The sequence below is a fragment of the Hydra vulgaris genome, chromosome 12 (assembly GCF_038396675.1).
Source record: "Hydra vulgaris chromosome 12, alternate assembly HydraT2T_AEP".
NCBI classification, from domain to species: domain Eukaryota; kingdom Metazoa; phylum Cnidaria; class Hydrozoa; order Anthoathecata; family Hydridae; genus Hydra; species Hydra vulgaris.
Genome location: NC_088931.1, coordinates 64,914,361 through 64,941,668, shown reverse-complemented (window position 1 = coordinate 64,941,668; position 27,308 = coordinate 64,914,361). Strand labels below are relative to the sequence as shown.

Genomic DNA, 27,308 nt, shown 5'->3' with positions numbered 1-27,308 from the left:
TTATTTTGTTTTTATTTTTAATACTTCATTAGGACAAGCTTCATTAAAAACTCTTGAAATTTGTTTAAAAAATAAATGACATGCTTCATTTGCATTTTGACTTTTATAAACATCACTCTAGTTCTCTATAATTTGTTCGTTAGATTATTTTTACTAAAAGTTGAAAGGTTGCGTTTATTTTTTATTTAAAATTTTGGTTAGATCATTTGGAATAACTTTTATATTTTTTATATTTATGTATATTGGGAAATGATCACTAATTACAGTCTTAAATATTCCTGCCTCAAATGATGTTTTCTAAATAATTGTTAATAAAAATATTATCTATTGCAGTTGCAGAAGTTCTATCCTAGTTGGTTTATTATTTACTGACAAAACATTGTATATTACATAACATGTCAAAAAAAGATTTCGTTTTCGGAAATTTCTGATATGTCAGTGCGTTCAAGTTTTTCACCAAGGATACATAATCTTTTTTTCCTTTGCTTGTTTTTAAAATACTTTTTTTGATAAAATCTTCAAATGATCTAATTTTAACACTAGGTGGTCGGTACATGCATCCTATTATAATGTTTTTTGCTTTTTGCATAAATTAAGGTTTTGCATAAATTACTTCAATAAATTAACTTTTATAACTGTTATTTGCCACACTAAATTGCTTTTTTATATTAAATCGATACTTTTTAAGTACATAAATGCCTAGTCTTTTTTTATTGCTTCTTCGTGGTAGGTAAATTAGTTTGTAATTTGACAAACAATAATTAGAACTCGACTCTAGTGGACTTTCTGAATCATGCCAAGTCAGGCAGGATTGAAAAGTATTTTTTTTCAAGAGGAATGACCTTTGTAAACTAAATTGGAAATTCAAAAAAAAAAAAAAAAAATCAATCAGAAAGGGACAATAATACCTAAAATGCTACCTATAAAGACCTATTTAGTTTCAGATAAGGATATTGCATGTGGAATATTAATTTTTTTGTTATAGGCAGTTTTAAATGCCTATAACTAAAAATTTGGAATACTAATAACAATGTCTTTTCTTAATATTAAATAGATATTTATAGGTAGTATGTTAGTTATGTTTGCCCCCTTCTAAACGTTTTTATTATTTTTTGAACTTCCAATTTAGTTTACAAAGGTCATTCCTTTTAAAAATCGAGACTTTTCAATCCTGCCCACTGGGCAGTGCCCAGTCTCTAACAGAGATATGACGTCGAACGTGTAACTAATAATAAATAAAAATTCTTTAAATTTTCAAAACTTTGACGTATGCTTCTTATGTTTAAGTGTAATATAGAAATGGAATTTAAATCTTTTTTGATTTTAAATTCATAAAGATCAAAATATGGGGTTTTCATTAAATTTATTTGAGTTTCTAAAAAAATTTATTTAAGTTGTCTTCAGAAAGATTGTTCAAAAGATTAGAGGAGATGGGGGCACCTTGATCCTTTTCAGGGTTTATGGTTGGTTATTTGAAAACCATTGCAGACAACACTACTATTTTCAATATTTTAAAAAGAATATTTATTTCTTTATTCAAATCAACAAGCTAATTTTGGTACAAATAATATTTAGTAAGCTAAAACTCAACTTTATAACATCACCTACAAAGAATCAAGGTGCCCCGTATATGGGGCACATTGATCTGCACTATGGGGCACTTTGATCCTATAAACAGTTTTTTACAAAATCAATAAAATGTTGGCAATAAAGCATAATTAAAAACATAGTTCCGCACATTTCTGCTGAGAGGTTCACATCTAAAGTTTAGAGCAACAGTTTTTTCATCAGAAATCTTAAGAAATGTATGCAAAAACTGAAAAATCAAAGTCGAAAATCAAATGTCGACCGACACGAGCCGTGTCACCATGCTGCATTGGATCGGGAAGCTTGCAGACGATATCATCTCTGATAAACTCGTATAATTGCTCACTGACAGAGATGAATTTGTATGATTTTAAATTTTCCGTTTTCAAATATTTGAGCATTCTCACATTTTCTTCTTCACAGATTTGTCCAACATAATGAATCGTTTTCATTTTTGTATCAAATTTAACGAGAACAAAATCCTCCACATTCAGTGCATCAAAGTCAAAGTTCAGGTCTGATGATTCAACTATCTGTTGAGAAGATCATGTCAAGATCATTTTCACTGTCATCACTTTCAAGCGGTGGTAGACCATCAATATTATCAGAATAATCGGAAAGTTCCATTGGCTCATTGTCTTCAACGGCTGCACTTGTATATCTAATACAGGTCCTTGGACATACATACCTTGGAATTGCTAAGGGGAGTTGTTTTTGAAAAAGGTAGTTTATTATAGTAAATAGAGGTAGTTTATTATAGTAAATAAATATATTGTTTGACTTTTATAGCAAAGTGAATGCGAAACAAAGGGTAACTGGTACGAAAAGAGGCGTTGATCGCATCCATCGACCCCACCTGCAGTGCGGGTAAAAAAGATTTTTTGCATGATTTTAAGGAAAAAACATACAATTTAAAACAAAATAGAAGTTTTTTTTTTTTTTGTAAGATATTTTGTAAGATTTTTAAAATTTTATAAAATGATAAACTTAAAATTTAGGTTAAATTAAATTTCACAACTGTGAAAAAAGTTTCACAATTTCCATTTTTTCAGGGTGAAAGGACAGATTGCAATGGCTCCAATTTAAATTTTACTTGTTTTAAAACACTATTAATTTTATGTAACATAAATCAGTTTAATTAGTCTCATTCCAATACTTTTCAAATATTCTTTCTCGATACATTGATTCCGATTTATTTGATATTTTGAAATTTTAATTTTTTTTTCTGAATTCTGATAAAATAAAAATAGTCAAGACCTTCAACAATCATCAATCAACTATTCTAGCAACTTAAGATAACTATTCTATCAACAATCATCAATCAACTATTCTATCAGCAATCATCAATCAACTATTCTATCAACAATCATCAATCAACTATTCTATCTAGCAAATTAAGATAATCTTGTTTTTTAAAGTCAGTTCAAAGGACACTTATTTCACCGGAACGGTCCTTTGTCAATGAAAAGTGTTAATATAATAGTTAGTGATAAGACAATTGAATAGTTAGACGTGTAATTAATAATTTTTGTTTTTCCAATAGAAATGTAATACTTCCCCAGTACAATTGTTTATCAATTACACATCTTAGAGTAAAAATGTCATGTCCAGTTTTCGAAAGCATGATTCATGGTCCAAAGGCAAACAAAAAGCTGCAGAAATAATTATAAAAAATTAATAAATAACAAACGTACACTGGATTAAGGTGGCTTCAATAATGTTCAACAAAAAAAAAGAAAGCGTTTTATAACTCTACGCCAGACCAAGTGGTCAAGGTATAGATTAAAAGCTTTATTTTTTTTAATTTTTTAATTTTTTTAATTTTATTTAGGTGCCTCAAGAAGTTCTTACGGTCTTATCACAGAGCACCGCGGATGAGCATTTAGTTGGAATTTCACGCCTCCTTCCTAACCGATGTCGCAAAACTTGCCCAGAAGTGGAGTTTGAACCAGGGATCCTTTGTTTCTGAGGCAAGTGCGCTAACACTGGGCCACGGCTGCTCTTATTAACAATCGTATATTCCATTATACTTCATTCCAAAACTGTTAAAACAATTTTTTATTAAAATCTTACTTAAATTTTTTTAAAATGGGCCATGCTAATAGATGAACCCTTGAGTCCAAAAAAGCCATCTTCCCCTACATAATTTTCAACGGTCTCTGAAGAAGAAGAATTGTGTGAGTTTGGGACACTTTCTTATTTCTTGAAATACCTGTAAATACTATAAGCATGCCATAATTCTTAAATGCTGTTTTAATTTAGGATCAAGAGGCAATTCAACTTGGAAACGACCCCGCTTTGTGGAAGAAAGTTTTATTCAGAATCAAATGCAATCTAGTTATATTAAATGAACCACCTCACTTTACAACACCGGTACTTTATCGAGAACTCATAATGAGTTCATTATGGTATTCGGAGAAATTGTTTTTGCTGCTATTGCCGAAGAGATCTACATAGCCATTTATTTTTCCGTAATTGTTAATGGAACTTTGGATGTGTCTAATAAGGAACAAACCACTTTTGTTCTTCGAATTGTCCGCCAAGGAGCTGACAACCAATGGATATTAAAAAAGCGTTTTCTGATTATAGACGTTTTGGATAAAAACCAAATTAATTTAAAGAATAATAGAGGCCAGGGCTATAATAACGGGACTAACATGCCCAATGTATATAAAGGAGTGTAGGCTATCATTCTTGAGAAAAATCATAAAGTTTTGTACATGCCTTGCAGTGCGCATTGTCTCAGCATAGCAGGCGTTCATTTTGCAGAATCATCACATGTGGTCAAGAACTATTTCGGCAAAATCCAATCGCTGTATATTCTTTTTAGTATAAGCCCCATTCGCTAGAAAATTTTGGCTGAAGCAACAGGGCTTCACCAAACGTCTCAAATAAAATGGAAGTGTGGGCATAGGAACTGTGCGACCGTTGTTGAAACGACCAAAAAAAACACTTAAGTCATTGCAATCTTTTCAAGAGCTTGATTTAGAAGATCATCAACTAACTTTAGTTAAGGCGCTCAAAAAGTGGATTCATCTTGGTTAGCTTCGTTTGGGTTCCAAAATGATTTCATTAAATACAAGAAAAAGGAAAACATTTTACTGCAAGTCTATAAACACAGTCCACTTCCAAGAAAACGAATCAAAGGGTTTAGGTGAACGTATTTAATGTTGCTCTTGACACTCCAACAGATAAGAAGCAGAATAGAGTTGCTTTTTGCGGGGTTTTTATTTTTCTTATTTTGAATAAATTCCAACCCTTTAAAAGTTTTAAACGTCATAAATGGAGACTGCTAATGTATACCTATCTATTGAAAAAGAAAAATCAGACCTGAGGAATAACTAACCTCGGCGGTCACTCTGGTCAATAGTAATGAAAATTAAGATTAATATTTTTTATTTATATATTTTATATTATATCTAGAGTTTTAAACACTTCACATTATTAAAAAAAGTTCTTATAGGTTTTACTAAAATTTTTTTAAGTTTTTACTCTTGCATCTAGTTTTCTTTTCTTCTTAGTGCTGTTTTAAAGTACCGGTACTTAGTATTGGTAGATTGACAATTTCTTGGTGCTGTAAAAACGTGCCAACTTTTACATTTAATGTACCGCGGGTTTTGACTTTCTTCGGAAGAAACGGTTAAAGAAATCATGAAAGGAAATACATCGTAAAAAATACCGCCTTTTTTTGTGTGTGCGTTAGTTTTATTTATTTTAGTGAAGAGTATCCAGGATTAATTATACTAACATATTTAATAAGTTCTTTGTGCTCAACAGTTCTTTAAAAAATTTGTTTGCGCTTGGATATGAAACTATCATTAATGTGAATACTAATGATGTTCACGGTGAAAAGTTGATGTTTATTAACATTTGATGTTATTGTTTGATTGCTTTTCTTTGAAGTATATTTTGATAAAACTTGTATAATGTTTTTAGCATTATGTGCTAGATACAAATTTAAAGTTAAATAAAGAATAAACATTAAAGTCAACGGGATGTACGACATAAAAGATTGATGGAAATTATTATTGAATATAATCAAATGATAAGACTAATTTTTTTGGACTAAGGTAACTTATATCATAAATTATGCAATTTATTGGTAGTTTGGGTTAAAAATAAAAAACTGTGTAAAAAAATTTTTTTTAGAGATTTGAAAAACATTGGAGTTAAAAGAAAAAAAAACTTTTTGTAGAGATAAATAAAACTTTAAGTTGAAATAAATAACGTTTGAGTTGACAAAAATGTTTTTAAAAATCGACTCTTTCGCTCTCTTTTATCTCTTTTAAAAACAGAGATAAAAAAATCTTTTAGAAGATGATTAGAAGATGTCAGTTATCTATTGTTTTATCAAATATAAAGCAATGTTTACTAAATGTAAAGCAAAATTTACTGAATTTAACGTAAAATTTTTATCAAATTTAATGCAAAATACAAAGTTTGTTTTTTTCATCAAATTTAACATTCAAAAAATAATTTTAACATCAATTTAAAAATTGTAATTTATTTTAAAAACCTGTACAACACGAGACCTATTTAAAAAACACAAAAATAAAAACCAGTAGGGGAGACCGGGGCTAGTTGGCCGCAGGGGTAAGTTGACAAACTACGTTTATCTTCAGAGCCTTTCATCAGACAGTGACAAAAATTACACAGAAACTTCCTTATTGACCATTTCAATATTCACTGTAGTATTGTCAGGATTCGCGCTTGTGCATGGGAGATATTGAGATTTATGCGTTTTTTGGACAAAAACGTAACTTTTAGAAAATTACTTTCTTTTTACTTTACAAAGAAAATAGTTAGTCTTATGAAAAAAAAATTATTGTAAAAGCTCCAGTCACAATTGGTTTACTATATCCAGTCAGACTTTTTTTTCAAAGCTGCCGTTTTTCAGGATCTATAAACTGTTTATTAAAAAAAAGCTTTCGGGGTAAGTTGACAAACTTTTCACAGGGTAAGTTAGCTCATAGCATTTGCTATGGAAAAAAAATTATATTTTTATAAAATTATTATTTATTTTTTTTCTAGTTTTTAACAATATCGAAAAAATTTATTCTTACAAAAAAATTAAAAAAAAATTTTTTTTAGTTTTATTTTTCACAGATAAAAAGTGGGCAACTGTTTGGTTGGGCAACTGTTTGGTTGGGCAACTCTTTTGTTGGGCAACTGTTTGGTTTTTATACGAACTAATATTTGCTACCAACTAAAAGTAATACTAAATTTTGGGATAAAATTGCTGCAAAAATTAAGGGTAAAAAAATGGCTATCAATTTTGCACTTAATAGTGCATTAATAATCATTTTTATAGTTTGCGCCAACTTACCCCGTGGTGGGGTAAGTTGGCGCACTTTTTTTTTTTTTTTGAGGGCCCAGAAAGGCCCCAAGAATTTATTTTGTAAATGAATGCAAATTTTATAAGTTACCCTAATCCATACTCTTTAAGACTACACTTTAATATTTTTAAAAAAATGTACTGTTAGGGCTACAGAGCTCATAGAGTAAAAACCGAGCCAACTAGCCCCGGTCTTCCCTAGTATTAACATATATATTGGGTTTTATTAAAACAAAACAAAGATTTTTTATTTGTTGCATTTAAACAAATGTGAAGTACAGTTGCATTGCATTATGGTATAACAATTTATAAATAGTATCAATAACATTTAAATAAATTTACATGTTTTTATTTTATAAATAAATAAATATATATATATATATATATACATATATATATATATATATATATATATATATATATATATATATATATATATATATATATATATATATATATATATATATATACATATATATATATATGTATATATATATATATATATATATATATATATATATATATATATATACATAAATATATATATATATATATATATATATATATATATATATATATATATATATATATATATATATATATATGTATATATATATATATATATATATATATATATATATATATATATATATATATATTTAAACAATCTGAAAATATAAAATTATTGACCAAGCTAGAAATGAAGCGGTAAAATTCTTCCACCTAAAGAAAAATGAGTTAAAGAACATTGAAAGCTTATTTATTATTATTATTTATTATTTATTATTATTTATTCGTGTTTTACTATTTTTGTCTTCAATATAACTGTTCAAATTAATGTTTCAAAAATTTTTCTATGTTATTTTTCTGTTATTTTTTTCTGTTATTTTTCTATGTTATATGATTATTTTTAGCTAATTTTACATATTATGATATATTTTATTTAAACTAAAATTATTTTGTCCTTCATTTGCTATTCTACAGGTTTGAATGAACTTCTTTTAAATAAAATACTTACGATACATTGTTTAATAACGAGCTACTTGTTGCTTGACATTCTTCGGCGTCAGGGTACTTTGCACATTGTAAAAAATATGTGTCCCTTAAACATAAACAAATAAAAAATTTACTTATATTAAAAAAATTTTTATTATTAAAAATTACATTTACAACAAGTGCTTCAACAAAAATAGAAATTAACTTTTTTTCAATAAATAAAGAAATTATTATTTTAAAGAATAACTACCTTGGATCGTCAATACAATTTATATTAGAAATCCCCAATTTGTTAGCATCTTGAACAAGTTTTGCTAATGAACCTTGGCCACACAATTCTCTTAAATTAAATTATTTAAAATAAAAAGTATTATTTATAAAAAATCTAATTATTTAATTGTGTATAAATACATACTTTTTAAAAAGTTATTAAAAATTTTTTTTTAATTATATTTCATAAAAAAATAATATAGAAAATTACGTGGGTGGTGTATCGAGATTATTTACCACAAGAATGACCATACTTGTAATTTGCTTCATTTTTCCCAGTGTTGGAAGTTCTATTCTCCCAAAATAGCTATATAACCATAAAAACACTCGTTTATAAAAATGTTTTAAAGAATTATGTGGATATATTATTTATTCTATATAAGCTATTTATATAGCTTTTTCTAAGTAAGAAAAAATGTATTATGTGAAGGATTATTTAATAGATTTTTTTTAAAAATACTCTTCATTATTTATTTATTTTTTATTGGTTGTTAAATATTCTTCATATTAATTTAGCGAGTACATAAAACCATTGGAATAAAAAGAACAGACTAGTTGCACATTAGATTGTTAAGTATGTTAATTGATGAAACTTTTAAATTATGCGTTCCTTTTTGTGCAGAACGTTATGAAGATTCCAAACTCGGATAAATCAAATTTTGAGAAATGTCAAAATGTAATTTTTTTAAAATTTTAATATAATTTATGTTCATAAAATGTATAAGGATAAACATTGGATTAAAAAAACAGCAGAGTAACGAATATGAAAGTCAATTAATATAAGAAAAAAATGGTATGGTATGACAAAAAAAAGATGTACTCTAAAATATACAAGTGTAACAAATTTTTAATTGTAATTTATTAGTTAAAAAAAACTAATATAAAAATGTGAAACGAAAATAGCAATTAGTCAAATTATAACACATAAGTAATAATTTTTATTTATTGTTTTTGAAGTAATACTTTAATAAACACAACGCATTCAATGACGTGTTTAATAATCAATTTCCTTTTTTTTGTAACAAAATCCTTAACAGTCGAGAATTTACGTTCGTTTTGCGTTGAAGTTGGTTTTATTGCAGATAATGCATCTTTTAGATTTTGTGACCTTATTCTAGTTGTTTAGAATATTCTGCATTCTTTTTTAAGTGTCTGATAAAGATTCTGGTTATCATTATCGCAACGTTGGCATAATTTCTGTTGTTGTATTTGTTATAGCTAAATTTAGTTGTTCTTCAAGTGATAGCTCAGTGTTGACATTGCTGCTAGTGGACGTTTCTTCAGTTAGATCTTCTTCGGAATCAGATGACCCATACAATCAATCAAATATTTTCTCGCAATTTTATAAATATCATTTTTTGAGGAAGATTTTAAAAAAGAAGAAGCATATTTTTCATCATTTATTGAGTTATGTAAAAATTTGTATGAAGATACAACATTACCATTTCTCTTTTTACTTATTTCTTCTTTAATATTTTTTAAGAATTCTCTACTTATTTGTTCTTTCTACATTCTTCTTCTAATTTATTAAGTAAAAATTTTAAGACTCCTTCGGCCGTTAATAATGTTCTGCTCGACTTAAAGCTTCTACAGTTATTCGTGTTGGTTCTAATACAGATAATAGAATTTCGGCCATTTGTATTTAATTATCTTTCCACAAGTGGTTTAAATTTAATTCATTTAATGCCATTTGCACACATTTTTTGATTTTAAGAACCGTTTCACCATTATTTCAATAGTATTCCAGCGTGTTTTACAGTCTAGTAGCAAAGCCAATTCTTTTTGTACTTGGTCTTTTACATATTTTTGTAGAACACCATTTTTCACTGGAGAATTTTTAAAGAGTTTTACAATTTTTCGTATTCCTACAATTGCATCTTTAATTTGGGATTTAATTTGAAAGTTTTTGCTACGTAACACGTCAATTTCAAATTAAAATCATCTTCTTCTATACTTCTAATGCATCATCGTCGCTATCTACAGTCTCATGCTCGTCTACGGATTTATTTATTTCATTTTCGGTTCAGCGTAAAATGTTGTCAAAACTGATAGATGTATGGCATGATTGCATCATAAATTGCTGCAAGGCAGGCGATAATCTAGCAATTTTCTTCATAACCGCACCACCATTGCATTATCATTATCAGCCATAAGTGGTGGTAAAAAATTCACCAGAGAGCAGCATATAAATTATATCTTATTAAGATCAGTAGCGATTGATAGAAGAAAACTTGTTTGTAAAATTTTATGATATATTTAAATATATTTTACGTTTGGGGTTAGCGCATCACACTTGAATACTTAAATAAATATACGCTTTTTATTGTTTTTTCGATAAATGGAATATAATAATTAATATGACAAGTAGCTAGTGACTATTTAAAATAAACGAAGTGTTGAAATGGTAAATAAATTAAAAAAATAATTAATAAGTAAAAAATCTTTCTGCTCGGTTAAAATTGCAAAAAGATGCATATAATAAAACTACTAATATTTTAGGTCTGGATCTATCGCATCGCAATCGAATTTTTGAAAGTTATTAAAAACGTAGTAATTTTCTTCCTTTTTTTATAATCAAAATTATCAGTATCCAAACAAGAAATGAAAAAAAAATCCTAAAATTAAAACTTTAATTGAAATTGTATAACGGCTTTAACTAGTGCTCACCGTTGATTATCAGACAGAGCAACAAGAGTCATTGTCCTAAGTGTTTTGCAAGGTTTTGGTATTGTGACCAAATATAATTACAAAAATAAAGTTAAAAGTTGATAAAATATGAAAAGCCGCACTTCACACTTTCAAATGGAAAGCAAGAATAAGCAAAAACAAAAAGCGTAAATAACCATTCACACCTTCGAATGCAGAGCAAGAACAAGAACAATCAACTTTAATGGCTATATTTTGATGAGTAAAAGGATAAAAATCTGTTTTCTGTTGTAAAACTTGATTCAACAGGATTTTGCTATAAGTTGCATTTTTTTAAATTTAAAACAACCAGGCTCTGAGTAAGTCTGAGTAACTATTTTTACAGTGACATCTTCATTTGAAAATGTTTGTTTAGGAAGTCTATCAAGCATCTGTTTTCAAACAAGTGGGCATAATCCAATTTTTCTGAAGCCTGTCTTTATACTTTCGCAATCAGGTTCTTCAATTTTTTTCATGAGACATTTAAGCAATGCTCGAAAGTGGTCTTTTGGAAGGGAAGAGCTTTACGTCCTTTGCCACTTTCCTTCCAAGTTGTTAATATTTTTCTCCACTGAGCTTTCATCGGTCAAAAATATGCAACATCTAATGGCAACATTAAATGCGTTGACTTAGGAGAAAGTGCAATAAACTTGGTGTTGTTTTCTTCATACAAAGTCAGTACATATGTATTTGTATGTGACGACAAATTGTCTCCAATTAGAACATGTTTTCCAGAGGTTTTTTTTAGTTCATATAACAATAAAGATTCAAACTGATCTGTAAAACAACTGGAATCAAACCATCAACTCTTTGAGCGGTTATAACGTGGTCCTTTCGGTCCATTTTTGTCTAAGTGTATACATTAAATCTGCTTTATATACAATATATGGCGAAAGGATAGGCTCTTCTGCATTACCAAAATGCATCAAAAATGAAGCAGACTTTGTTGAACTAATTATCCTCTCAGGATATTTTGATCCTCGCTTTGTTATTAATAGTTTATTAACAGGGTCATCGGTTAAATTAGTTTCATCATAATTCCAAATGTTTGATGGAGGAACCCCTGCCAGTTCAGGAGTGATGTTATCAAAAAAGTTATTATTAATAACAGTACCTACTTCTGCCCTCTTTCTTTTAATGTTACTTGCAGATCTAACACTTATTGTTTATATCTCTTAAGGAATGATTTTACCCATTCAACACCAGACATATTTCCTGCAAATTGCCTAATAAACAATCCTTTACGGTCTGCATAAGACTTCACAATACTATGTAAATCATAACAGTCAACTGGGAATCCAAAAGAAGACATAGTTATGACATATATCTTCTTTTGGATTCCCAGTTATATGTTTGCAAAAATTTCTTCTTCAACTTCACTAAATATTGTGCAACCGCCTGGTTTTTTATTATGCATACCTTTCTATATGTTGTCTATAGATATAATAAAATTATATCTACAGACAACATTTTCTGAAAAATATAATATTGAAAATCAAATTATTAAATTTTTTCTCTCAGGTTAAAGTCACCCTAAATTGTGGCCAAAGCCAACTCATAAATTTTACTTAAAGTTATTTTTAATTAGAAGAGTTATAAATTTGACAACTATTATACAAAACTCGTCATGTTTAAATTTACTATTAGCTATAACATCACATCCCACTCAAATATTAACAGCAGTTTATTGGTTGGAACTCACAATTTTGCAGCATATAAATTTAACAATTTTTATAGACTAATAAACAAAGAAAAAAATATATCAATAGTTCCGCAAACTACAATTAATCTAAGTAATAATTAAGCAGAACAACTTTAATTTTGTTATAAACTTAAAATTGGAAGAAGTCGCAAAAGTACAAAGTAGTTTTTTAAAATTAAAACTATTTTTTATCAATTAGCCAAAGTCATCTACCAGGCCAAAGTTACCTCATTTTACGGTACCATTCCAGAATTTGTTTCAAGCGTTAGGTGGAGAAGCGATTTGGAAAAATCTTACAGATTAGTGGACCTAACGTAACACACAACATAACAAAAGTGAGAAATAGCAAGAGGTAAAACCTCTCTGTGTTGTTTGTGAGAAATATCAAATCGACCACACAATTTTAAGTAAAGATCAGCATTTCTTGTTTAATAATGCTGTTAAATAAAGCAGCTGTTTGGAAGATGTATTTGTTCATGAACCTGGCAAACAATTATACTCAAAGTGTTTAAAAACTTAAAATATCTTTAAATGTATTTGAGTGTTAAAAACCAAACAACAGAGAAACTAATATCATAAGTTCTTTTGTATGAGGACTTTTATATGAGAAGTGGAAAGGAGTGAAATGGCTAAACCAAATAATTCACTTTGTTTTAAAAAATGAATTAGCTAATTATTTGTTTTGTTTTTGCAAACCAACATCCTTAAAATTGTTAGTTAGATTAAAAGATATTAACGTAATATTGTGTGGTCACATAAAGTAAAATCTTAATTAAAAATTAAATTTTTAAAGTCAAATATTCATAAAATAATTTGGTTTATTAACTGGCTTTTTGTGTCCTCGTATGATTCTATATAATTACAAGTAAATACTTTACAAATGGACTAGAACATGTTTTGTTAAAATTAATTAAACCAATATTTAATAGAAACATCCTTTTAGTCTTTCGGGAAAAGTTTATATTAGAGAATTAGGTTTATAATAGTTATAGAAGCAGGAGAGTAAGCTTAATAAAGAAAGTTATTTAGGAAAAAAATATTTTTGTTGCAATACATTGTTGTACTTAAACAGATTCTAGCTACTTAATATAGAATTTATTTTATTCAGTGCGATGTGCAGGTATGTATATATATATATATATATACTTATATATATATATATATACATATATATATATATATATATATATATATATATATATATATATATATATATATATATATATACATATATATATATATATGTATATATATATATATATATATATATATATATATATATATATATATATATATATTCATATATCTATTTATAAATATATTTTTTTATTTTATCTATTTTATTTGCCGTATAATATTATTTACTATAATATTATTTACTATAAGATTTATAATAGCATACGGGCATGACATCAAGAAGATTGTAATGACCTTATCACGAAGTCCTTAACAATATAAAACTCTATTTTCATCTACATTAAAAACATCTATATCCACCAAAAATATTTTTTTTTGAAAAATTAAGTTTTTTATAAATTGTTTTAAAATAGAATAAGTCAATTTAGAAGAAAAAAAAATCAGGCTGAACTGTTTCATTCCAGAGGAAAGGTCCACGATGAGATATACAAAATTGAGCTTGTTTAATTTTGCAAATCAGTTTTTCTAGAATGGTATTATTACGTAGGTTATATTTATTTTGAGGTTTAATTTTGTAAAGGTTTACAAAAACATCGGGGGACGTAAGTTCTTTACATTTGTACGTAAAGCACAAAACATTAAATGCATTTAGTTGATAAACATTTAAGGCGTTCATTTCTTTATAAAGCGGTTCTGAGTTTGAAAAACGATTTTTAAAAATTATTATGCGATTTATTATCTCTGATGCCGATAAAGAGATTTTAGTTGAGTTTTATATGTATTTCCCCATATAATATAAAATAAATTTTACTAAACAGAAATGCAGCAAATACACTCAGTAAAATAACTTAAACCGCTAAACTATTGTCAAGATTTCTTCTCAAAACCATTAAATTTGTGATTTTCATTTTAGATTTAATAGACAATAAAATTTATTGCACAGACTGTTAACTTAATTCAGTTTTTAATATCTTTAAAAATAAAATACCTTCCATTATAATATGCAGTATAATTCTTCTCAGTTGTACCATTTACCATCACATATACTTTGCCACCAGCATTTTCAGCGAACTTAATTTTTTATATCTCACTTATTATTGAGCATTAAAAACATTTAAAAATAAATTTCAATAACACATTAAATTTTGTTTTTATTTAATATAGGAGTATAGTATAGTTAAAAACATAATATTATAGTATAAGTTAGTATATGAAGACGCAGAAAAACAGAATATAAGTAAATGCAGTAAAATAATATATATTTAAACGCAGTAAAATAGTGTTTACCGTTCGTGAAGCACGCGCCCAAAACGAGTCAGTTGCTTTTGTGCAACCCATACAACTATTATAATTGATTCCATCAGGACAGGTTTTACATCCACACCAATTAAGATCGTTAGCAACATACCTAAAATAACCAAATATATTCAACTTAATAAATATAGTTTATAAATACAATTGTTATACTTTTACCCGTTTAGTATAAATCTAATTAAAATAAAGATAAATTAATATACCCATTAAAGGTATCTTCAAGAGTGAAAAATGAATTTTTAATATAGGTATATTCGTGCACAATTTGACGAGTTCCTGACCAAAACATTGCCTAAAAAAATTTGTATATATATATTTGAATGTATAAAAAATAATTTATTCTATGGTACTTTAAACTTCATGTTTATACGGCAGTCATTAGCCATGAAATACAAAATTAAAAACAAAACAAGCGCTAAAGGTTAAAAAACTTGATTGTAGTGAGGTCTTAACGTCGCTGAGAAGACAAATATGGTAACCTACAACAAAAAAAAGCATAAGATTAGCTAATCACGAATAGAAGGAATTTATTCTTCTGACTGCATTTTGAAATCAACTCGTTTCTTTTATTTAATAGATTTTCATCTTTACATGTTGAAATATGCAATTTTTCGTAAATGACGTGATGATGGTCTTGCTTCTAAAGTGTTTTTCATCAATGGCTGTAGAATTATGGGGCTACCTTTTATTGATTGAAGGATAAAAATCAGTTATATTTAAATCAAGAATTTGTATTGAGGTTTTTTGGCTATACAATAAAACCAATGTACAGTCTTATGCATATTTTGCAATTGGTTTATGCTAACGTTTTTTTACGCCTTTAATGGGGCGAAAACTTGTGAATTTGTTCAATTTTTTTTTCAATTCTTTAAATAAAAGCATTTTCATAAAATTCACTCCTTTTTATCAAGGCTATAATTGACCTGCACTTTTCCGTTGTTTACAAACTTTGAAAGATGGCTATGCAATTATGCAAGATACTTAATAGACAACTAAAATAAGTTAAGTGTATGCGAAACGTTAAGTCTATCATTAAGTTGCATAAGTTGAAAACATCAAATAAACCGGATTATAAAGAAAAAAACATATTTTAGCTAATGTAAAACTCCATTTAAATCTTGATTTGCTAATTATCTATAGTCTTTCAACATTATTAAATATAGAAATGAAACTGAGTTGTCTAAAGAAATTAAGGACATAAATGATAAAAAATTTACACTTTCAAGCTAATGTAAAGTTGTGAAACATTGCAAGTCTTCGTCAAAAAATAAATCTTTGCTTACATGAAGAATTTCGTATTTTAAAAAATAAAGATGAAAACTTACTAATTAAAAACAAAAAATAAGTTGATTTCAAAATGCAGTCACTACAACAAGCTCCTCTTATCTTTATTTAACACCGCACAATGGCTCAGAGTGTTTAAATGCCAAGAAATCATAGTCAACATTACAATCGGAAAATTTGTCAAAATGATGACTTGTTTATTAGAGGAAACATTTATTCAAATAAATATAAAATATTAATTAAAATGTTCTTTTATTCGGTTATTGTCACGTACTCAATAACTTAAAAAACGTTTCAAAATGCAATTTTGCATTTTTTAATTATTAACTTTCTGACGCTACTGTTGTTTTATTTTTACTGAGTATTATTTTAAATTATATTGTTTGAACATACTTTGTTTTTTTCTTTTAGACTTTTCAAAACTGTTGAATGTAAGTGTAAACCTTAGTTTTTATTTTTTTTTTCCTAGTTTTTTATGCATCAGTAACACACAGTTTTTAATATTCTTTTTCTGTTAACCTGTACTATTAGGTATCAGGTAAGCCATTCTCCAATATCATAAATATTATGCCACTTTTTTTCATAAATAAAATTGTAACAAATAATTGATGTTTGGTTCGTTATCGGTATTGCAAAAAAAAGTGTTTATAAGTTGTTTAAACTAGAATATTTCAGAATAACTTTCAACTATTTATCTGTTGAACAAATTGTGTAAATACAAATATTTAAATGTTATTTTTTGACCAATAGTTTAAATTTAAATTAAAATTTTTATTGTTTATATAGAGATCGTTACTGATTTTCCCCCTCTCCCCTCTGCCCCCCTCCTGCCACAAAACTTTTTTTTTATTTCTAGCCTTTTCAGTATATCTAATGTTATACACTTCGTTCATGTGCTAAGATTTTTTAAATGTTATACGTTTATAGAACCAAATTAAGATATTTTAAGGCCTTGTAAATATAGGAGAGTTTAATGCGGCGGTTAACTAAAAAACGCTGAGCGGAAACAAAGCTATATTGGGGAGCTTTGGAAAAAATTTTTAAGTCGCGCAATTAAAAGGACTCTATTAGGTAAGCTTGGAGAGCATTTTTTTAAATCATTTTTTACCAACTGATTAGGTACGGTTACACTCCTTTAGTCTAGACACCCATAGAAATGTAAACCGGTCTAGATTCATGAATTTTAGCATTTGTATCGGATTGATAACGTGTTCACTCCTAATAAATGAAGAATATATTACCAAGTGAAAAAATAATAAAAAATTTATTTCTTAAACACTACTTTAAAAACACTACTTCTTTATGTTAAGCACTAATTCTTAATATTTATTACTGTGCACTGACAAATTTCTAAGGCATTTTTGTTTCATCATTTGAATATTTTTGCATATATTTTTCAGAATGAAAATAACTGGACGAAAACAATTTGGGAAACAGAGAAGTGAAGTAGATATATGCGCTAAGTACAGTCTAACATTACTAAAGAACTATTACCAATATTTATTTTATATTGGAATATGATAGGAATTTAGCTGAAGCTAGAATTTTTATACGTTTTTTTTTGAAAATATGAAATTAAAAAAAAAATAAATAGTACGATAACTAATGTACTATTAAGTTAATCAATTAACTATAAAATAGTTTTTATACTTTGTTTTTTATGGCCTTTTCTGAAACAAACTTTTTGGTCACTGCTGTGAAATCTCTTGATCTAACTACGTCACTTTTAATGAATTATAAATTATTTAAGCGATGTTGTCCCAATGTTGATCTAAGTTCATTCTTATTTCTTTTAAGGACAGAAAAACTTCTTTTTCTAGTATAGTCTGTGACCATAAGAGACAAATAAATTCTTTACACAGTGAAGACAATCGGAAAAGTATCTGTCAAACTATTCTTAACTAGAAAAGTAAACAATTGCAGTTCAACACAATCAGTTTCATTGGGCGATGACATTTTGGACAACAGTGAATTGAAGTGAATAAATTCATCATTACAGTTAGCATCTGGAAAATCTTCAAAATATGCTTCGCATACAAATGAAACATGATCTTTTATACTATCATGGGACAACGATCGTATATGTTTAAGAAAACTAAACCTTTTCCTGATTGTGTCATATGCATTAGCTCTTTGTTTATAGGCAAAAAACAATTAATTTTAAACTTATCAGAAGGCAATAACTTTATATCTTCTGAGTCACCATAATACCATAAATGGTTCCTCTTGCGCAATCGCTTTCCTTCATCTACAAACTTCTTTCCTTTTCAATTGCTGTAAATTGGCCCCGAAAAAAATGAACAAAATGTCTTTTTAAACTAAACATATTCAAAATTTTTGACCTTGAAAATTTGAACTAGGACACCTGTTTCACGATAGCTCTTTATATACTTTAATCTTGCCGCTTTAAGCCATGTTTGTGGCTATTGAGACATATCTTGACATATTTCCAGTAGATTTCACTTGTGTATAGCTAACCTTGAGGGAGTTTACATCATCGCAATGTGCTAACTATCTGGTATCAAATCACCTATTAAAAAGAGGCATATTAAGTGGTTTAAAAACCACGATTAAACGTGTTTTTCACATGATGTTGTATTGATCGTTATTGTTTTTTTAAAGAATTTTGTGTATTTTTACATTTTTTTATGCTAAATGTAACATTAACGCCTTTTTTTTTCTAAGTCTTGTGTAACTCCTGCTGCAATTAAATACAATTCAAATTATTATACAGCTAAAGATGTATTATACAGATGAATGATCAATGATCAAATTTTCTGCAGTAGCAGAAGTAAATATAAAATTAAAATTGAAACTTAAATAAATTACTATATATATTTTATTTTTTTTACATTTATTTTGCTGTTTAACAATAAATAATCAACATATATATACAAGAAAGAAAATATATGTCCGTAGAACAAAGAAGACAGTAAAATCTTGTCAACAAGCACCGTTTTTGTATATTCAATAAAAAATATACACTTTTCTTTTTACAATGATCTTTATAAAATAAAGAGTTAAACAGACAGGGGCTGTTTATCAAAGAAGATAAAAATGACAATACGTCATCACAATCTTTTCATAGAGCCCCTTTATACATTTTCAATAGAATATAGATATTAAATTAAAAACCCTAATGGGCATAAAACTGCTGCGCTAATCAGTAAATCAAAAAAAGATCAAATAAAATAAATACTAAAATAATTAAAATTACTTGGTGATCCTTTTAAGCACAAATGATTCTCAAATTTTAAAAATTTTCTTGTTTATTAGAAACTTAAATGAACTTAAAAACTTTGTCATACATATGAATCCTTTTTGATAACTATTCCATATATTTGGTCCTCGATATGCAATGCTATATTCAGCATATTTATTAAATTTTTGAGTCTTAGATAATAGTTTTCATTTATGTTTATTTCAAACTTGTTATTAAAGTTTGCAGGAGAGAGATTATTATTGAAACGATACATAAAAATTTAATGCTTGTAAATATTTATTTCAAAAACATCCATAATTTTCATATCTTTCATTATAGGTTTGGCGTGTTCACGCTTATTTTTAGAGTAGATGATTCTGCTAGCATGTTTTTGGGGACTATAAATTTTTTTAAGCTTTGATAGTTACGTACTCACCCATGTTATGTTTGGAAAGCTGATGAAGCAATGAAATAGTCCAAAATATATTAGTTTGAGACTTTATTTATTTATATGAGCAAGCTCGATGCATCATACCAATTATATTAGTGATTTTAGATTGAATATATCTTATTTGAGGAAGCCAGGATAAATTTTCATCATCAAAAACCCCTAAAAATCTAATACTGGCTTGTTTTTTAATTAAGTTATCATTTAAGATAAGGTCAGGCAACTTAAGAGGAAGGTTTTCTTCTTGTGTTTTTTATGGAATAATATATAATTTTTTCTCTGAATTAAGTGAGAGTTTGATAGCCCTAAACCAATTATTTACTTTATTTAGTTTAATATTCATATCTAAGTATAATTTCTTGATATCATTGTTAGTAAGAAATATATTTGTATCATCAGCGAACATGACTGAATTAAGTTTTAAAGATGCATTGCAAAAATCATTTTCATAAATTAAAAACAGGAATGGACCGAGGATAGATCCTTGTAGGACTCCACATAAAAAATTTAAAACTCCAGATTGTATATTACACACGTATTGTTTTCTAATGGTAAGATAACTTTTAATCCAATTGTAAGTTTTATTAATTATACCATAGTGCTTTAGTTCATCTAATAGGATGCAATAGTCAACTGTGTCAAAAACTTTTAATAAGTCAATAAGTATCCTAAAGTAAATTTGCTTAAAACCATCAGTTATTTAATTAACTAATTCAATGATTGCATGCTCTGTTGAGAGGTTATTTTGAAATCCAAACTGGTTTGGGTAAAATAATTTGTTTTTAGTGACATGGTTATAGATTCTATTATAAATTACACGTTCAAAAAGTTTTGAAAATACGATAAGTATTGATATAGATATTGGTTATGTCTGAATGTTCATTACATTTAAAAATAGGTGTTACTTTTGCTAATTTAAGTACATCAGGGAAAATCCCCGATGTTATTGAGTATATCCCGATATTGAGAAAATCCCCGATGTTATTAATGACAATAAATCCCCGATGTTAATAATGACAATAACAAGAATACTATTATTGTAATTGTTGTTATTTTATCATTATAAATATTATTATTCTTACTGTTGTTAATATTCTCATAATTTTTTGTATATTACTGTTTTTTTTAAATATTATTGTTGTTGCTGTTATTATTGTCATTATTATTGTTGTTGTTATTTTTGTTATTATTATTGTTGTTGTTATTTTTATTGTTATTATTATTAATATAGTATAGTGCATATTTTTTATAATCTTTGCTATTGCTTTTAATCGCTGTTATTACAACAATTTTTTTATTTGTGTTATAATTTTTATTATCATCATTTTATTTATATTATATTTACTTGATTGTCTACTTCATATTAGTACTTAAACAAATATAACTTTTTATATTAAATTTATAAATTTTCTTTTAGACATTGGAGCCTGAAAAAAAAACCATCAGGAATTTAAAATTTTAAAAAATTTCCAAAGTTTGTTATTGAGTTGATTAGAAACGATATAGGAAAATTCTATTGGATGGGAAAACGTACTTCTGCTTGATTTATCAGGACTGTTTATTGATCCATATCAACTTCAGATCAACTCTAGTTTTAGAAGAACTCAAAATGGACAGGCAATTTAAAATTCCACCAATAAAATTTATGGGAGAGATTATTTGAGATTTGAAATTGTAAAAAAAGTGGTCTATATATAAACAGAATTAATAAAGTTCAAGAAGTTAACATCGATGCTCGAATATGGTATGAACTTAAATGTTTTTGATAAAGTCAGATGTAGCAGCAACAAAATCCATCAAATGTTTTTCTTCTTATTCAGAAAGTGTTTAGAGATCATGTACAACTTGCTTCCAAGGTTTCTCATATTGTTTATGGTAAGGAAGCACGTCAAAACATATTAAGGATAAAATTCTGAGCAGAAAGCATCATAAGAGTTTTATGTTTAAATACTTTTTTGTGTCTAAATGAATTTATATTGTAAGAATTTACATAACGAATTTTTGAATAATTCTTTTAGTTATTTAAAATTTAAACTCATTTTTTTAAAAAGTTTATAGTTTATGCAATTTATTTTTTCATCCAATAACAAATATACACAATTTGTATAGATTTTCCTTATTTAAATGAACATAATTTTCTATAGATTTTTGAAGCAAATGGTCTTAGAATTCCAACTACAAAAAGTCTATAAAATTTTGTTATGGGGCAGGGTAAAAAATTAATAACATCTTCATTTCTTTACTTTTAAATTATATTCTTAACAGTTTAAATACTATTTGAACAGTTTTACCTCTCTTGGTTGTCTCTGATTTGCTAAATATTCTGAAGCAACAAACTATTCTTTACTAGATTCGGTCCAAGTCCATGAAAAAACTGGATTTAAAACCTTTAATTTGTTAACTTTGATGTTTCTACATCTTCAACTCAAAAACACTTTATTTTTGACAACCTTTTATGTCTTAAGAATGTTATTAATCCGGACAATAGATTTCTAAGAATAAATTCAGAGCATAGATTTATAACATTGAATTGAAAAACAAGTTTTATAACATTGAATTGAAAAACATTTTACGACTCTAAATTTACGGCTGTAAAAATTCCTTGAGTAAAATTTCTGCCAATAGCATTTTACGCCGGTAAAAAGTTTTATAACATCGACCCTTGGTGTTGTTGAAAATTTTATTTGCGAGAACTCTATATTCTATAACGTAGGAGTCCTCCTTATTTTAATTTAAATTTTAAAAAATAGATCTATGTAGATTCTTAAGGTTTCAGCAATAATATTATTTTTTAATAAACTTTTATGGTTTATATAATTAATTTATAACTATGTTAACAACAAAAACAACCAAAATAACTTTGGCACAAATAATATTGTCCCACTGCTCAGTGGACGAGCAAAATTCAGGGAGACGTCCGTCTAACGTCTTACGGATTCTTGTACGTCCACTGGAAGATGTCCAACAGACGTCCCCCAGACGACGCGTGCCCACTGGGTGTACCGGTACACCCCTTAACTGACTACAAATGTGTTTAAATTGTGTTCTTTTTGAAATGACAGCTGTTATTTGAAAAAGAACACAAATTCATTTACTAAAATTATTATTTTCAAAATAAATAAAGACAAAGTTTTTATAAAAAATATCAATGATGCTAAAGAAACCAAACATAGGAGTAGAAAAGTTAAGTAAATTTCATGGTATATTCTCTTAGCGTTCAAAAAGTATGACAATATAAAGTTTGAACCACCCTTAGTATGAGGGGGTTACTAATTTTATACCCAGTGGGCATACGTTGACCAGGAAACGTCCGTCGGATGTCATATGGACGTCTGGGCAACCTTTAAACGTCCGACGAACGTCCTCCGGACGATGGGTATCCCCTGGGTATGGTCATAGTTTTTGAACCCCAGCGAGCAAAGACGTCCTTGAGACGTCTGTGCCCACTGGGGTTCAAAAACTATACGGCGTCTTATGGACGTCCGTCGGACATTCTATGCCCGCTGCGTATTATCTGAAATTGAAAACTTATCTATGAATATAAATTTAGTTGAGAATAGTAAAAAATAATATTTCATTATATATATATATATATATATATATATATATATATATATATATATATATAATATATATATATATATATATATATTACGGGTGTGTCAAATAATATAGGGGAGACCGGGGCTAGTTGGCCGCCGGGGTAAGTTGACGAACTGCGTTTATCTTTAGAGCCTTCCATCAGAAAGTGACAAAAATTACTCAGAAACTTCCTTATTGACCATTTCATCATTCACTGTAGTATTGTCAGGATTCGCGAATGCGCATGGGAGATATTGAGATTTATGCGTTTTTTGGACAAAAACGTAACTTTTAGAACATCGCTTCCTTTTTACTTTACAAAGAAAATATTTAGTCGTATGAAAAAAAAATTCTTGTAAACGTTCCAGTCACAATTCGTTTACTATAATCAGTCAGACTTTTTTTTTCAAAGCTGCCGTTTTTCAGGATCTATAAACTGTTTATTAAAAAAAAAGCTTTCGGGGTAAGTTGACAAATTTTTCACGGGGTAAGTTGGCTCATAGCATTTACTATGGAAAAAAATATTTATTTTTATAAAATTATTTTTTTAATTTTTTTTTATTTTTAACAATATTGAAAATATTTATTCTTACAAAAAAATTAAAAAAAAATTTTGTTTAGTTTTTTTTTCCACAGATAAAAGGTGGGTTACTGTTTGGCTTTTATACGGACTAATATTTGGTACCAGCTAAAAGTAATATTAAATTTTGGGATAAAATTGTTTCAAAAATTAATTTAAAAAAAATTTCTATTAATTTTGCACTTAATAGTGCATTAATAATCATATTTATAGTTTGCGCCAACTTATCCCGTGGTGGGGTAAGTTGGCGCAAATTTTTATTTTTTTTTGAGGGTCCGGAAAGGCCCCAAGAATTTTTTTTTGTAAATGGATGCAAATTTTATAAGATACCCTAATCCATACTCTTTAAGAATACACTTTAATATTTTTAAAAAAATGAACTGTTAGGGCTACAGAGCTCATAAAGTAAAAACCGAGCCAACTAGCCCCGGTCTCCCCTACTTTTAATTTCATAAACGTAAGAGATTTTGAACCAGCAAAAAAAATAAAATTAAGTAAATATTATGTTTTGCTGATTGGGTCTGCATTTTTTAAAGAGTTTTTTTAAAATGATTAAACTATACTGAATAAAGGATAACATTACAATACATAAAAAAAGTTTTGTTAAATTTTTGATAAATTCATTATTTATTTTATGTCGATTTTTAAAAAAGTTTTATATTTGGTTAAAAAAGTCATAATTATGTTCAGATAAAGTTAGTTTGTGAAAGTTAATTTTAGAAAAATTAGGCCAATTTTCTATTTAGGCCATCAACAAGAAACTTGATTGTAGGGTGCTAACTCTTTTCTACCTTTATTAAATTCTAAAACTAATATTAAAAACTAAAATAAATAAGTTTATTATTCCTTACAATTAGTTATATTTTAGTCTTTTCTCTTTAAAAAAGTCGTATCTTTCAAACCAGACATTCAAGATTATCCCTTTTTTTTTTCAGATTTGAAATCCTCTTAAAAATTCCTTATTTTTAAAGTCTGATAACGACAAGAAGAGTACAACACACCCTCTGGTCGCAATTCATGTTAAAATAAGAAAATCTTGTTTAATCTTTTTTAAAAACATCAAAAAACTTCATGTTGTCATTTATTTATAACTTTCTTAAAAAAATATGAAATTTTCTTTAAATTTGACATAATGACTTTATGAAAATTTTTTGCAAAGAAAGCATTTTTTTAAATTTTAATAGTTTTTTAATTAGTTATATCTTAAATACCTTTCCCTTGAGTTTCTTATATTTTAGACATTTTCTCGTTTAAAGTATAACAGACCCACCCAGTGAGTCATTGTTAAGTTATTTTTTAATCTGTAGACTTGAAATCCTCTTAAAATTCTTAACCAAAACAAAATCCCTACATCTTTAAAATAAAAAATCAAAAAAAAAAAAAAAATCAAATAAAGAAGAATAAGTAATGACACACATAATATATATATATATATATATATATATATATATATATATATATATATATATATATATATATATATATATATATATATATATATATATATATATATATATATATATATATATATATATACAATAAAATTCTGTATTAAACACACTTAAAATACATATATTATATGTAGAGAATACCTGGTCATATAATAAACTGTCACTTTTCGTAAGATTGAATAACAAATCGTAACTACTTTCGTTTATTACACCATTGTTGCAAGAATCTTTAAATGCAAAACTACTGTTAAACAAACTCCAAAATTGCTGACAATCAACGTTAACAAACAATGCTGGGTTTTTGTTTTGAGAACTCACTTGTTGGAATTGGTTGCAACGTCCTATAATGATTTCTTTTATGTTTGGAGTTGTACCGTTAAAATTCCGAGGCACGTAGGAAAATGTTAAAGAAAACTTTAACAGCGAAGCAAGGAAACCAATTTGAAAACTTCTCATCATTTTTTGCTCACCAACTTATTTTGTATAACCGAGAGAAAACATAAGTTTTACATTGAGTCTTTTAATAAATCAGTAATAACCTTGATATTATAAAATCATTCTTAAATATCATTCTAGTATAATTAAAAAAACCAAAGAGAACAGATTCAATAAAAAGATTTAATATTCTAATGATATAATGGTAGCTTTTTGATTATGATAAATTGTTATGTATAGCCCCAATGTTTTATATTTGGGCGGAACGGCATTATAACACCGTTTCAATTGATGATATGTTAAGATCTTTATTTATCTATTATTGTGTATTTATTTATCTATTATTATGACTTAATAAATTTTTAAGACTGCTTTATCTTTTTATCTATGAGAAAATTTTTCTGTTTAAAAAAAAATCCTTTGACATTTTTCTCAGTTATAAAAAAAAAAAAAAAAAAAAAAAATTTTTAAGCTCGCTAATTTTTCGCCATTACACTTTGTCGTGTTTTTGATTGAGTGATAAACTTTTAATATATTTTTAAATTTTGGGACAAGATTAATATCTTGTCCCAAAATTTAAAAATATATTAAAAGTTTATCACACAATCAAAAACACGACAAAGTGTAATGGCGAAAAAATAACGAGCTTAAAAAATCTTTTTTTTTTTTTTTTTGTTATAACTGAGAAAAACGTCAAAGGATTTTTCTTAAACAGAAAAATTTTCTCGTATGTAAAAATTTATTAAAATTAATATATAAAAATTTTCTCATATTCTCAATGGTCGATAGTAATAGTTATGATAAAAAAAAAAAAAAAAGTAATAATAATAGAATCATAACAATAACAATAATAACAATATTAGGTAAAATTAGTTTTAGCATGCTCTTCAATAACTTTTTGACCAATTTAAATTTCTATGAAAAGGAAAACCACGTAATTATGTAATTATGCCCAAACAAGAGCTTCAGATATTATAACTTATTTTGTTTCAGGTTTTTATAATGTTCAAAGAAAATTTTATTTGAATATTATAAAAAGAAAAAACGAATCTTTGGTCTGGGTTTTCTCGCTACAAACATTTTTATTTTATTGTTAACCGAGAACCAAGAGGCGGTGTGTCTACATTTTGTGTTTTTTGTGTTTATTGTCAACAAATATTCAACAATCAATGGCGTATGTGTTCCATAAATCTAGTTTCAAGAATGATGCAACTTTTAAAAAAGTTTAATAAATTAGTCGGAATTCTGGCAAAAAGTTTTTACAAAATAAATTTTAAAACTAAATTTTATCGGAAGCATA

At 27.0% G+C, this 27,308-nt stretch overlaps 1 protein-coding gene across 2 annotated transcripts; it reads right to left on the bottom strand.

Annotated features, from left to right (window-relative positions):
• Positions 1 to 7,529: 7,529 nt before the first annotated feature.
• On the bottom strand, positions 7,530 to 26,208 carry LOC124806415 (ADP-ribosyl cyclase/cyclic ADP-ribose hydrolase). 2 transcript variants are annotated; one of them, XM_065814109.1, is made up of 8 exons: positions 25,715 to 26,208; positions 15,230 to 15,318; positions 15,000 to 15,120; positions 14,701 to 14,783; positions 8,400 to 8,495; positions 8,169 to 8,258; positions 7,941 to 8,024; positions 7,530 to 7,645 (listed from the first exon to the last, which is right to left on the bottom strand). In XM_065814109.1, the coding sequence occupies exons 1-8, from the start codon at positions 26,030 to 26,032 to the stop codon at positions 7,582 to 7,584; spliced, it is 945 nt and encodes a 314-aa protein (XP_065670181.1). In that variant the 5' UTR covers positions 26,033 to 26,208; the 3' UTR covers positions 7,530 to 7,581. The 2 variants fall into 2 exon arrangements, with proteins under 2 accessions (XP_065670181.1, XP_065670182.1); XM_065814110.1 differs by lacking the exon at positions 25,715 to 26,208 and adding an exon at positions 22,252 to 22,405.
• Positions 26,209 to 27,308: the final 1,100 nt, after the last annotated feature.